General features: G+C 37.4%; 1 protein-coding gene across 1 annotated transcript; it reads left to right on the plus strand.

Moving 5' to 3' along the window:
• The first annotated feature begins 8,822 nt into the window (after positions 1–8,822).
• LOC128017542 (leukotriene B4 receptor 1-like) lies at positions 8,823–11,783 on the plus strand. Its single transcript, XM_052602946.1, has 3 exons — positions 8,823–9,404; positions 10,977–11,215; positions 11,480–11,783. The coding sequence occupies exons 1-3, from the start codon at positions 8,823–8,825 to the stop codon at positions 11,781–11,783; spliced, it is 1,125 nt and encodes a 374-aa protein (XP_052458906.1).
• Positions 11,784–12,940: the final 1,157 nt, after the last annotated feature.

A 12,940-nucleotide genomic window follows, 5' to 3' on the forward strand; every position in this document is an offset into this window, starting at 1 on the left:
GGTCGTTTCCTTCGGTCTGCAGGCCAAAGTCTTAATTGTCCCAAAGACTCGTTATAAAACCCGGGGAGATCTGTCCTTTGCGGCTGTAGCCCCCAGACTGTGTGTGGCGGATTCTGTTGAGTCCTTTAAAAGGCAACTCAAGACACTGTTATTCAAACAAGCTTTTAGTTGACTGGGCTAAAGTTTAATTTGGACTTTTTATTTGTTTTAATTTTATTTGAATATTAATGTGGTTGTACCTTGTAAAGCACTTTGTGATTGTATCTGTGAAAAGTGCTCTATAAATAAACTTTGCTTACTTACTATGTATGTAAAGAGTGCAAGCAATAAAGCAACATGTGCTTAGTTATGAGTATTTTAAGTTGCTTCATTTAATTCCAGGATGGAATTTACATTTATTTTCAGATGCATAAAAATAGTTTCTCAAATTACTCTTACACAGAGTGAAATGACACACATCTGTAGAATGTGAATAATGAACTATCATTTCCCCAGGCAGCTATACCTACACAACCCATCCTGAGTCAAACACGGTTCACACTGATCCTGTTTAATGTAAAAGATTTCTTAAAACACAGGATCCATTAAAACTGCACTCAGATCCCACCACAACATCATCATCCCTGCATCATTTCCCTGCCGAGACCCTCATAAAACAGCAGTGCACTGAAACAAAACCTGACAGGAACCTGATCATGAGGCTACAGACGACAAATGTCATGAAATACTTCCGAGAAGAGGAAGACCAACTGAGTTTGCATTGAAATCACATTAAGATTATACATGAAAATAGGAAAACTTCTATATATGAAACTATTTCATCATCTTTTAAACAAAGTATTGCCATACTTCCCATGACAGAATTAAAACATTTTCCCAAACCATTGCATCTTCCCTCAAGTGACTAAAATGTTTAAGGTTTCCTTCGATTTTAGCTTTACATTTAACAACATTTGTGTTCATCATCTCCAATGTATGTTAATATGACTTACAGATGATAAGCAATTGAACTATTTTGGGTTTGTTATAATACTATAATTTTGATTTTTTTATTTAATTTTCTCATGGGTCATTTTATCCTACATTTTATATTGAAAAGCAAATTAAAATAAACTTAATATATCAACTCATGAACCGACTCCATTTCCCTTTACAGAGTGTTTAAAGGATTCGATATGAGTCAATGATTCAAAAACTCCTTCGTAATTCTCATCCATCGTGAAACAGGCGTAAAGATGAAACCGGAGGAAAAGCTCACTGGAACACACAAAGGAAAATAACTGAGCGATCGATTCAAGTCTTGAATCACTGTTTGGCCAATCGACTTCGATCATTAGTTATTACCCAGATAACACAAGTATGTCTGGACGTCTGTTAAAGATCGCTTCATCTGGAAACCATCTGCGGTGTACAAACATCTGATAGACATCTTTAAGATGTTAGTTGTACATGCATTCTAAATCACGAACATCTTATAGACATCTTCTAAACCTCTATTTGACATCTGATAGGAAACGTCTAATAGACAGATGAGCAATACACTAAATATATATTTGCATTTTTGTGTGCAGTCCCGGTTCTACAGGGTGCTAAATCAAAAGCACCCTCAGTTAAAGCTGTATTAATGACATACAGTATTATTGAACATTTGGCTAACTATCCAGTGCATTATAGTTTGCGTTCTGGTCGGAGATCGATTATTATGTCAATGAGTTTTTCCAGTGTTGTAAAATTAAGCCAATCATGGACATACTTGTTATTTCTTAAATCAGAGGCGTTTAAGTTAGAATCCACTCACTGCTGAAATTGCCATAGTTTTTACTCTAGTATTGTGTTCAGCGTGAATCATCTCATTATAACAGAGTGTTGATGCGTTGTGCAGCGTAGAGAACTTTATTGAGAATAACATATCTTTGTGAGATTGTGATGAACTAAGATCAATGACAGCTTTTTAGTGATTATGAACAGAGTGCTCTTTTGTGCCACAATATATAGTCACAGAACCCTCACTAATTTGATTGAGGGTCATTGACAGTATATTTAGAAATCTATTATAGGACGGATTATCAGATGATAAGATACAGTGATGCAGGAAGGAGAATCGCCATCTCTCAGAGAGAGAGAGAGAGAGAGAGAGAGAGAGAGAGAGAGAGAGAGATGAGGTGGCACAGAATGTAGAAGGTGCCACAGAACTTTGTGGAACAGAGAGAGGAACGACAGACGACCGCATTGAGAAGACTGGGGTACTGAATTACTCCTGGAGGAACGAAGAGAGAAAGAAAAGGGAAACTTTTCTGTAAACTTCGCTTTCACTTGTTGTTGTTTCAGCCCCTTTAACTCTCAGAAGGTAAGAAACCTGTATTCTGATTGTATCGAAGTCTGTCAGTCAGCTGAAGATCAGGGTTAATTATCATCACAGCGAAAGAGATATGAAAACATGCTTTAACTGCATTTAATCACTGAAAATCTTAACACCATATCTACACTTTTTTTTTTTTTTTTTTGTATACAATACAAAGTTTACATTTATGCCTGTAGCAGATGCTTTATCCAGATCATTCGAGGAAGACATTTTGAATTTGAAACACACAATTGAACTTATGACCAGGATGTTGCTCCATCTACCATCTGAACCACAGAAGTGATTAATACGTATGATTCATAGCTGAAGTAAACTTTATTAAAGCAGCAGCTTCTTAAGGTGTTTTTCAAGAAATGATTTATAGAGGATATATGAATGGTGTTGGTTGACTCATCAGGAAAGACATACAGGGATATAAAACTAGCATGCCTAACTCTTCCTAACTCTCCAAGCTATTAGTGCATCTTGGACCAGCAACCAACCAACTTAAGGTGTTGAAGCATCTACACAGAGGTTCTTTATTGTCATCTATGTTTCTATAACGTGATGTGTGGCCAATTATGGTGTCTCGTACTCTGAATGTTTGCTCTGCATTCAACCCAATTTAAGAGCACACACACAGGAGTAAATAGTGAACACACACCCCAAGAAGTGACTGAAGAACATTTATCACCCATAGAACCTTTGCATTGCACCAAAGGTTGTTTCATGAGTTCACACTTATATATAATTAGCTGAAGTAGTAATGCATATTCGGCCTGCTGTCTGGGGAATGGCTCAAACTAGAGTACCCGCATATAAGTGTAATATGAACTGCATTTAAACGGTCAATGGATAGAGGTAAGTCAGCGGTATTTATAACATGGTGTTGATTAATTTGGATGCGCTCCACCTGTGCTAATTAGGCAAAGTGTCTGACGCGCTCATCATTTAACATCATTTAAAATAAAAAAGGATATTTTAGAATGGAAATGTTCTTCACACTTGAAATGGCTGAATGAAATGAACTTTGAAGAGCCAAAAATTGTTTTTCTATGTCATCACTGTGGAGAGAGAGAGAGAAAAAAAATACACTATTGTAACCTTTATTTTAAAGACTGTACATTATGTTCTCTCAACTAGAAGTTTGCTTTAACCCGAGTCAAACCCACATGAACAAGCCAATCAAGATCTTCAGGATAATTAGGCGCTGTAAACTATGTAAAAATCTGGTGATGCATCTGTCCATGTGCAGTACTCAAAACAAGCAACAGCAACAGAAGAAGAATTCAACCAGTCAGAGCTTTTTTATATAATTAATTTTATATATTGCATTAATTTCTCTGTATTTTATTTCTCTCCGAACTGGCTCTGTTCGTGTGTATCCATGAGTTTACATGTTGAGATGAGCAAACACCTCTCACTTAGAGTATGTCGATTAGCAATGGATTATAAATATACTTAACGATATAACTGCATGCATTAACTGCATTGTTGTATTCCTATTGTTTACTCTAAAATACTGTATAGCAGGGATAGCACAAAGGTGTGTATGACTGAGTGCTGAGCTGGAATCGTATGATAAAATATGCATATACATAACATTACAAAAAATACAAGGGACACTATTTTGGTACTATTATGGTACTATTTTGGACATGTGACAACCTACAAATAGCATTGCAATTAAATATGGTAATCATGTAGTATCATTAGTTGACAACCTGCTGCATTTTACAGATATATTTATATATCACACCCCCACATTATGCACGCATGAAATATTTTGGCTGTAGACTGCTGTCAGTGTTGTTTTTTAGTACGATCACTATCAGCAATCCAGGGAAAGTGTGTTTGGGCATCCACTCATGTCAGCGCACATCTCCTCACATATATTACCTTTTTTCTTCTGTCCATGTCACTCAAATATTGTCATCTGTGTGAGGCGTGTTAAGACTCGCAACTTACGTTTGAGGCCACTGCTGAATGACACATTATCTGCAGAATGAACTGTGTGGAGGAACAATAATGTTTAGATGTGGTCGGAAGGAAACAAGGATTATACACAGGATTTATTCTCGTAGAAAGCCACAAATGCATATGTTTTCTTGTGTAGCATTTGCTTGTGTCAGAATAAAGTGTATGTGGCTGTACGCAGGTGTGGTCAAGCGCTCATTACTCTATTGTGTTATCAGCGAGGGAGTGTTTTTCTTTTTTAGTGGATTATCACGTCTGTTTGAGGTGTATGTCTCAGACAGCGACGAGACTCATAGACAAACACTGCAAACAGTCCAAGAATTGGCCACATTGAAATGGGAATGTCAGAAAGTCAATCCAAGCGTGTTAGACTTCACTTGAGCAAACCTTGTTATCAACCCGCCTTTCTTTAATCTGATGTTTTGGTGGAATTAGGAAAGAATTGTGAAAGATTTCTGGAGCACATTTATGCCAGAAGAGTTCATGTCTGGTCTCGCTACCAGGAAGCAGGTTTATGAGGAAAAACATTTAGAGAAATCCCAACTTCTGTCCCTTTTTTCCTTGGAACTGAATGGAAAGAAGTGACTTTCTGCATGTGGATCCTGTGGATTTGGAATTCTGATGTTTTCACCGAATAGTGTTGTAACAAACTGTGATATAATTTAGACTTCTGTCTGCAATCAACGTAATACAGACACAAAATGTTACATTTTATATAATAATTTATTTGTTAATTATATTTCCTTTTTATAGGCAAAATAGTACACATTTTGGCACTTTTCCACATTCAGATCTTGCACTGCATTTCTCCCCATTTTGTTTATTTGTTCTCATGTTACTGTACATCCCTCATCCTCTGCTCAGATATTATATCTTTAGCTTTTTAAATTATTTATTTTCACACTTGTGAAAATGTTATGTTTTATATCTACTTAACCAAGAAAATCTACTTTTGATGCACTTTGTATTCCCCATTTACCATGCCAAACACATTATAAATGTATATAAATTGTAAAATGTAGATTTTTCTACCTCAAAAATATTTTTTAGTTCCATGAGACCTTTATATTTATAGAGAGAGATTACAGCTTATACTGTTATATCTTGTATGATAATGATTCATTCCTGATGCTCATTTCTGATTTACTGAGATGATAGCTAACTTTTAAGCAATAGTGCACTCAAAACATAAACATGTGTCTCACTCACCCTCATGTTGTTCAAGACCAGTATGACTGATTTCCTTCTGTGGAACACAATGAGAATTATTTTGAGAATTGGGATTTTGATCCAAATTGCTGGTTCCCATAAAAAAAAAATTAAAGCCAAAAAAAAAAGGGGGGGGGGGCAGATTTCAAGATCCAGAGAAGTCAAAAACTACCATAAACAAGTGGTTTTCAGTCCTGTGGCCTTTACTGAAAGGAGGTTAAGTGAAATCTCTGAGTATGTTAATCCTGAAATGAGAGAAACTCTAGGTTTTTCTATTTCAGAATGGGAGGTTTGTCAAACCCGAGAAAGCAGAATAGGTCAAGCCCATTTCACCCAAAAATTAAAATTAAGCCATAAATGACTCACCCTGAAGTCATCCTAGGAGTATATGACCTACGTTATTGAAAAAAAATTGTCTTTGATCTTTCAAGCTGTTTGATGGCACTCTAAATGATGGCATCACTAAATGATGCTGATTATAACTTTCTTTGTCAACTCAGGCTTTGAACCTGAGATTGTGGAGACATCACTGGCGAACAGTGGTAAATTCGTTCCCGCTGCAGTTTACCGGTATGAGAAGTTGTAACATTACCAGTAAATTGCCAGAATTCTGCTGTGTGTGAACACAGAAGGAAAATTACCGGTATGAGCACGTACAAATTTAATCTGTATAATCTGGGCCAATCAAATCATTCTGACTCAGATGATGAATAAAATCTGTACGGTTCAGAATAGCAAGGCTTTCACAGGACAAAATATTAGGTCATCAGTAACCTGAAAACATTGTGCCTTACATATCTGAAATATCTAAAAATGAAACGTTTTGTGTGCAGAAGTGGTTCTTTATACAAACACTGGCATTCATCACATGTAAAGACTGAGTCTGCACAGTGTCCATTGCCATTTTTTTCTTTTTTAGCACAGATTGATCCTGCGTTTCCTAGACTTTCACTTGTGGTGTTCTGCGTCTCTTATCTTTCCTCTAATGGACGCAGTGTTCTTTCACTCTGTGTACAACATTGGTGTCTCTTGAACGGATGGTTTGTGGTCATATTGAGTCGTGGAGATGTGGGCGAGGTCTCCTGTAATCACTTCAGTGAAATGTGTTTGTTCTGCACCAGAGAGCCTGTCAGCGTCTGCTGTATGCTAATGACTTCACTAATGTACAGTAAGTGGCTCTGCGGACAGAACTTATGGAAGAAACAAGAACTGAATGGCAAATACTTCTGGATCCAGTACTGATAAAATGACACTGCTTATCTCTGTATCTATCTACTGTCTTATAAAACTGATGCCATTATCAAACGAAAAGAGTTCATTTGAAAATATCAGTTGATCAGTAAAATTATGCTCTATCAAATCACTGTGTAATGAGGAAAAAGAGCTCTGTTGAAATGAGTGTATTCCAGTAACTTCTTACTGTATGCATATTAACAGAATGGACTGGAAACATAAACGTTACATAATCAAAAAAAAAACTGTGTTGCTCCACATTTACATTTGGTCAGTCACTGCAGGAAACGATGTCACCTTTATTGAACTGTATTTTTGGAGCTTCAGTTATACACTTTTAATATTGCATGTTTACAGTTATTAAATCTATATCTGTTTAAAGAGACACATATAGTGTTGTTGAATTCTTTTGTTCAGCAAGGATACAGTGAAGTGAGAGTAAAGACATCGATTTCTATTTCAAATTAATTTGTTCTTTTGGAAGAAATCAATAAATGACATTATATATACATATATATTCACTTAGAAACCCATTATTTATGTAATAGTTTTTCATAATATTGCAGTTTTTACAGTATTTTAAATCAAATAAATGCAGCCTTCGTGAGCCGAAGAGTCTTCTTTAAAAAAAAAAAAAAAAAAAAAACATAATTATTATTTTGACCAGTAATGTAAGTCACCATTTTATGATGCCACAACCAGTACGCATGTGCAAACAGTGTTAAAAACAAGCTAGAGAGTCACTGCAACTGTCAAAACATTATTTTAAACCTTAGCTTGCCAAGATGTCCTTGAAGCACACTGAGCTCCTGTCCTCTTCTGTATCCTCCAGCACATCTATCTTTCACAGTCCTGCTCTGAACATGTACCACAGCATGCTGCCATCGTCTCCTCCAGGGATGGGCTCTGTTTCAAATACATGTATTTCATAAACGTATGTGGAATACGGAATTCGATTTTCAATTTAATCTTAGTATTATTTAATTTTTTAAATACATAAAATATTTTTGGCCAATCAACCTCTTTATTAGTCTTCTGATTTCCTGTATCAACTAGTCTTAAACCTCTCATGTATGTGAGCTGCAGCGGCATGACACTTTTTCTGGATTCCTGTAAGAAATAAGGAATAATACTGCCTTTGTGTGCTATCAAAATGTCCTACTTCCAATTTCAGAAGTCCTGATTACAATCTTTGCGCATTCAAGTGTTTTGCTGTTGGACTGAATAGGAATCGTGGAGGATGCCAGGTTTCTTGGGAAAATCCTACTGAAGCCAAAATCGTAGATATTTAAGATATTTAATTTTGAATATAGCATCCCGTTCACTGACAACTATGTAAACATTCACCGTGCTATCTTTATAGTTAGCCTGTTGTTGATTATGGAATTTCAGTCAAATGCATGCTGTTTTGCTTTGTAGAAAACATACAAACATAGCATTAGCACGACTCTCTCTTGATAGTATTTTTATTTTTTTTTTGGTCAGATTTTGGTTTATCAACTAGTTAAATGTGTTCATTAAACTTTAAGCATTACTGCTATACTGCTATAGCGATATGACAATATAAATGGTGGTTATGATATAAAATGTAAATCGATTGAACCTTGAGTTCATTGAGTTATTGACAGGTCAGAGCATTGTTTCCCAATCCTGGTCCTGGAGAACCCCAACACTGCACATTTTAGACTGCCTCTATTCAAACACACCTGATTAAACTCATCAGTTAATTAGTGAAGACTCCAAGATTTCAAATGTGTGTGTGTGTGTGTGTTAGATAAGAGAGACACATTTACATTTAGCTGACCCTTTTATCCAAAGCGACTTACAATTGCTACATATGTCAGAGGTCTCATGCCTCTGGAGCAGCTAGGGGTTATGTGTCTTGCTCAGGGACACATTGGTGTCTCACAGTGGATTCGAACCCAGGCATCTCACACCAAAGGCATGTGTCTTATCCACTGCGACAACACCACCAAAACTGTGCAGTGTTGAAAGTTCTCTAGGACCAGGATTTGGAAACTAAAAGTATTTTTTATTATTATTATTTTTAAAATATATTTTGATGCATTTGTGCCCATCTCTGGTCTCCTCCAGCACGATCATGAGCAACAGCATCGGAGCAATCACTGGCGCAGCAATCCTCGGCCTCGTGTTCCTCCTCGGCGTCCCCGGGAACGTCTTCATCATTTGGAGCATCTTGGCCAGAGCGCGCAGTCGCTCCATCACCACCCTCTTGATCCTAAACCTTGCCTTCGCCGATGGCTTCCTCATGCTGCTGACGCCCTTCTTCATGGTGTATTTGGCTCAGGACAGCTGGATTTTCGGCTGGGAGATGTGCAAAATCCTATTCTACCTCTGCGCCGCCAACATGTACGCTTCCATATTTATGATCATGCTGATGAGTCTCCACAGGCTGGTGGCGATAGTGTGGCCAAAGCGTGTCGGCATGCTGACGAATCACAGGATGGTCACACGGGTGCTTGCAGGTCTTTGGGTTCTTGCTCTAGGACTCTCTGCGCCCGCTTTGGTTTTCAGGACCACCAAAGTCAGCAATAAGACTCTCCAGGTCAGCAATGAGACTCTCAAGGTCAGCAATGAGACTCCGAGTATCCAGTGCTACTGCAAACACCAACAATATCTATATGTGAGTCTTTTCTTCCTTAATATTTCAGATTAAAACATATTACATGCACATTCAAGAAAAAAGAACATTGAAATGAATGAAGCTTTTCAAGACATACACATAATGCATACACACTCACCCAAATATTGCAGTTTGCAGAAAATCACCCCCAGGCCATCCACGATGTAGATGAGTTTGTTTCTTCATCAGATTTGGAGAAATGTAGCATTGCATCAGTGTCTCAGTAATGGATGCTCTGCAGTGAATGGGTGCCATCAGAATGAGAGTCCAAACAGCTGATAGAAACATCACAATGATCCACACCACTCTAATCCATCAGTTTATGTCTTGTTAAGCCAAAAGCCAAAAGTTTATACATTTATAAGAAAAAAAAAAGATGTTGCTTCTTGCCAAAACACAAGTCCATAATTCATAATAACACTTCTTCCAGTGAACAAGTCTGCCTCCTGGGCCTGTTTCACTAAGGAGGTTCAACCAACTCTGAGTTTAAACTTTAACTCTGAGTTGACTTACCCTGAGATGGGAAACTCTTGAGTTTTTGGTTACAGAACAGCTGAAATTAGTTGGTTTAATCAACTCTACATTGACTGACTCTGAGTTAATCGTGTGCACCACAACTATAAAAAACCACAACCCGCCAAAAAGCCGTCTTCATACTTCAGACTCAATACAAATGTAATTCTTCTCCGTGTTATAATATCACAGGTGAAAACTGGCAGAACGTTACATTAATGAACTAATAGCTAATGCTAATAGCTAATTCTAATGATGCAAAGTCCGCAGACAAAGGTACTTTGTGTACCATTGGCTCGTTTTGTACCACTCGAAGGTGATTGGGCTCTCGGGCGAGATCCCCCATTCGTAACATCGAACGTGACCGGAACTAAAGTTTCCTTCATTTCAGGGTTAACATACTCAGAGTTTTCACTTAACCTCCTTTGTGAAACGGGCCCCTGTAGTCCTCTTACATCAAAATCCACACATATGTTTGTTTAGAATTGTTTTGGCTTGTATACATTGTTAGATCTTTGCATATTTCTTTCCTGAATGAGATTACCTTTTTTATTACTGGAGGAAGTAATATTATGGATTCGTATTTTAGCCAGAAGTAATATCAAAGAACATCTAAATTATTGGTCATACAATCTATAATCAGTTGCAGTCTGATATTACGATAAGTTAATTGAGTTAATGTATAACAGTTTGAATGTGCAAAATATGGTTTTGGTGTAACCCTAAAAGTTAATTAAGCCTTATGCAACATTTGCTCATTGTAAGAATGCATCAGCTCCCATAAAAAAAACATATTTGGCTGCTTCTGTTCTAGTAATATTTTTTATCAGGAAATTCTCCTTGGTTCTGTAGGGTTAATTGAAAGGGAATTGTAACCAGGCGTTTTGAGTTCTTCACGTTCTGATATTTATTATATCATTCTCGTTTGTAATGTGTTCAACAGGCCTTCTGGCAGACATCATTTCAGTAAGATCAAGGACAGAATTAAAACGTCTAATACAGTGTTTGTTCATTCCCATTACGGTTCTGTTATTTCATGACAGTGTTGTTAATCTGCAGGTGGTGATGCATTATGGTATGGAAACATTACTGGCCTTCTTGTTGCCATACAGCGTGATCATAGGCAGTTACGTGTGCATCCTGTGCAGAATCCGCAAGACGCGCTTTCGCAGATGCATCCGCAGCGAGAAACTCATTCTGGTGATCATCATCACCTTCGGACTCTTCTGGCTGCCGTACCACATCATAAACGTGGCACAGGTCATGTGTCTGTTCAACAAACACTCTATTTCTCAAATGCAAAAAGAAAAAAACATTAAACATAAACGTGTTTTCCTCACACAGGTGGCTGAAGCTTTACATACAAAAACTTCAATAGATGAAAAGTGAGTAACTTTAAACACTCACACCAGGACCATAGCAAATGAAGAGTCCAATATCTCTTAAACACGGACTAGTTCACATAACTTTTTCTATTAATTGTGATTAACTTTTTTAAACAAGATAATTTTGTCATTAGTGTGGAAATCCAAAGCAAACATTTTGAAATTGTTCTTTTGTAGGGTCTCAGATCCGCGAGTGGTTACTTCTACCGTGGCCTTTGTTAGCAGCTGCATAAACCCCGTCCTCTACACCTTCGCCGGTAAGTCGTTCATCCGGCGCGATGGCCTGGCCTTCATGGCGCGGCTGTTCGAGGGAACGATGCTGAAAACGACGCGGAGGGTCCAGTACAGCAACCAGAACAGCCGTGACCGAGAGAAGGAGACTGACGAGGGAGACAGTCTCAAAGATAAAGACACTGACTCCTCCACTACTGCTAACTCCAGCTCGGTTATTAAAGTTGTGCCGCAGAAAAATGGTAAATGAGCATCTGGCTGCGGCTTGTGATGGGACACTCAATCTGCAGTGGGATGTGGATTTTTAAAGGTAATGCACGGTGGGTTTTTTAACAGATGGAGGTTAATCTAAGTTTGTATTATAAAATAAAGACTGTGTACACCCCCCCCCCCAAAAAAAAAAAAAAAAAAAAAAAGAACAAGAAGACCAATGCCTAAGCCAAACCATGACCAGACTAAGGACTGAGACAGCCAATGGGTTTTTAACATCGACTGATGGGCTAAAAAGGAACAGGTTATAACCACAAATCCAACAAACAAAGAGCTGTATCCAGTGCTTTACAATAACCATTTCATGTCATTGTCCAGCAGGTGTAATCACGCAACTGAGACAGGTGATCGATTCAGGCCTGCGTTTCCAAAAAGCATCGTTAACCTGAGTTGATGACAGGGTTCTCCTCTGAACACATGGCAGGCTTTCTTTGTGTTTGCCATGCACTCCTCTTGTCCTGCTTCCTTGTTTCCCATTACCACACCCCCTTGTTTAGTGCTTGAGTCCTCTTCTTTTTTTTTTTTTTGTCCGAGTGTTGTCACCAGTGGCCCGTTTCAGAAAAGAGGTTAAGTGAAAACTCTGAGTATGTTAACCCTGAAATGAGAGAAACACTAGTTTCCTGTTTAGGAATGGGAGGTTTGTTGAACCTAAGAATTCAGGGTAAGTCAAGCCCATTTCTGAAAGAGAGGTAACTTATACTCAGAGTAAGTTACCGTAATAACTTACTCTATGAACCTAACCTGGTCAGGAGCAAACCCAGAGTTTCTTTCGGTCTCCTCCACCTTTTTTTAAAGCACAAGCTATGTTTAAATACTTAATTCATTCATGCATGCTGCAAAAATTATTTTCTTACTAAGTCTTTTTTTTATTGTATTATATATATATATATATATATATATATATATATATATATATATATATATATATATATATATATAATCAATATAATTTACTTATATAGAAAATCCATAAGATATTTCATCAAGATGTGGTAATAAAAATAATCTTCATGCAAATGGAAAACAAGATTATTCTGAGTATATATTACTTAGTAGAAAAATACTCTAGCTATTTTAATTACACCAGGTTAATTATGACGTGTGTGAATAACGTAATGTGTTGGGTGCGGAGAACTA

The sequence above is a fragment of the Carassius gibelio genome, chromosome A7 (assembly GCF_023724105.1).
Source record: "Carassius gibelio isolate Cgi1373 ecotype wild population from Czech Republic chromosome A7, carGib1.2-hapl.c, whole genome shotgun sequence".
NCBI classification, from domain to species: Eukaryota; Metazoa; Chordata; class Actinopteri; order Cypriniformes; family Cyprinidae; genus Carassius; species Carassius gibelio.

Coding starts and splice junctions, on each gene's coding strand:
- LOC128017542 (XM_052602946.1), top strand. CDS start 8,823: ATGCATTTGTGCCCATCTCTGGTCTCCTCCAGCACGATCATGAGCAAC. Junction 9,405..10,976: donor AACACCAACAATATCTATAT/GTGAGTCTTTTC, acceptor GTTAATCTGCAG/GTGGTGATGCATTATGGTAT. Junction 11,216..11,479: donor AAACACTCTATTTCTCAAAT/GCAAAAAGAAAA, acceptor GTTCTTTTGTAG/GGTCTCAGATCCGCGAGTGG.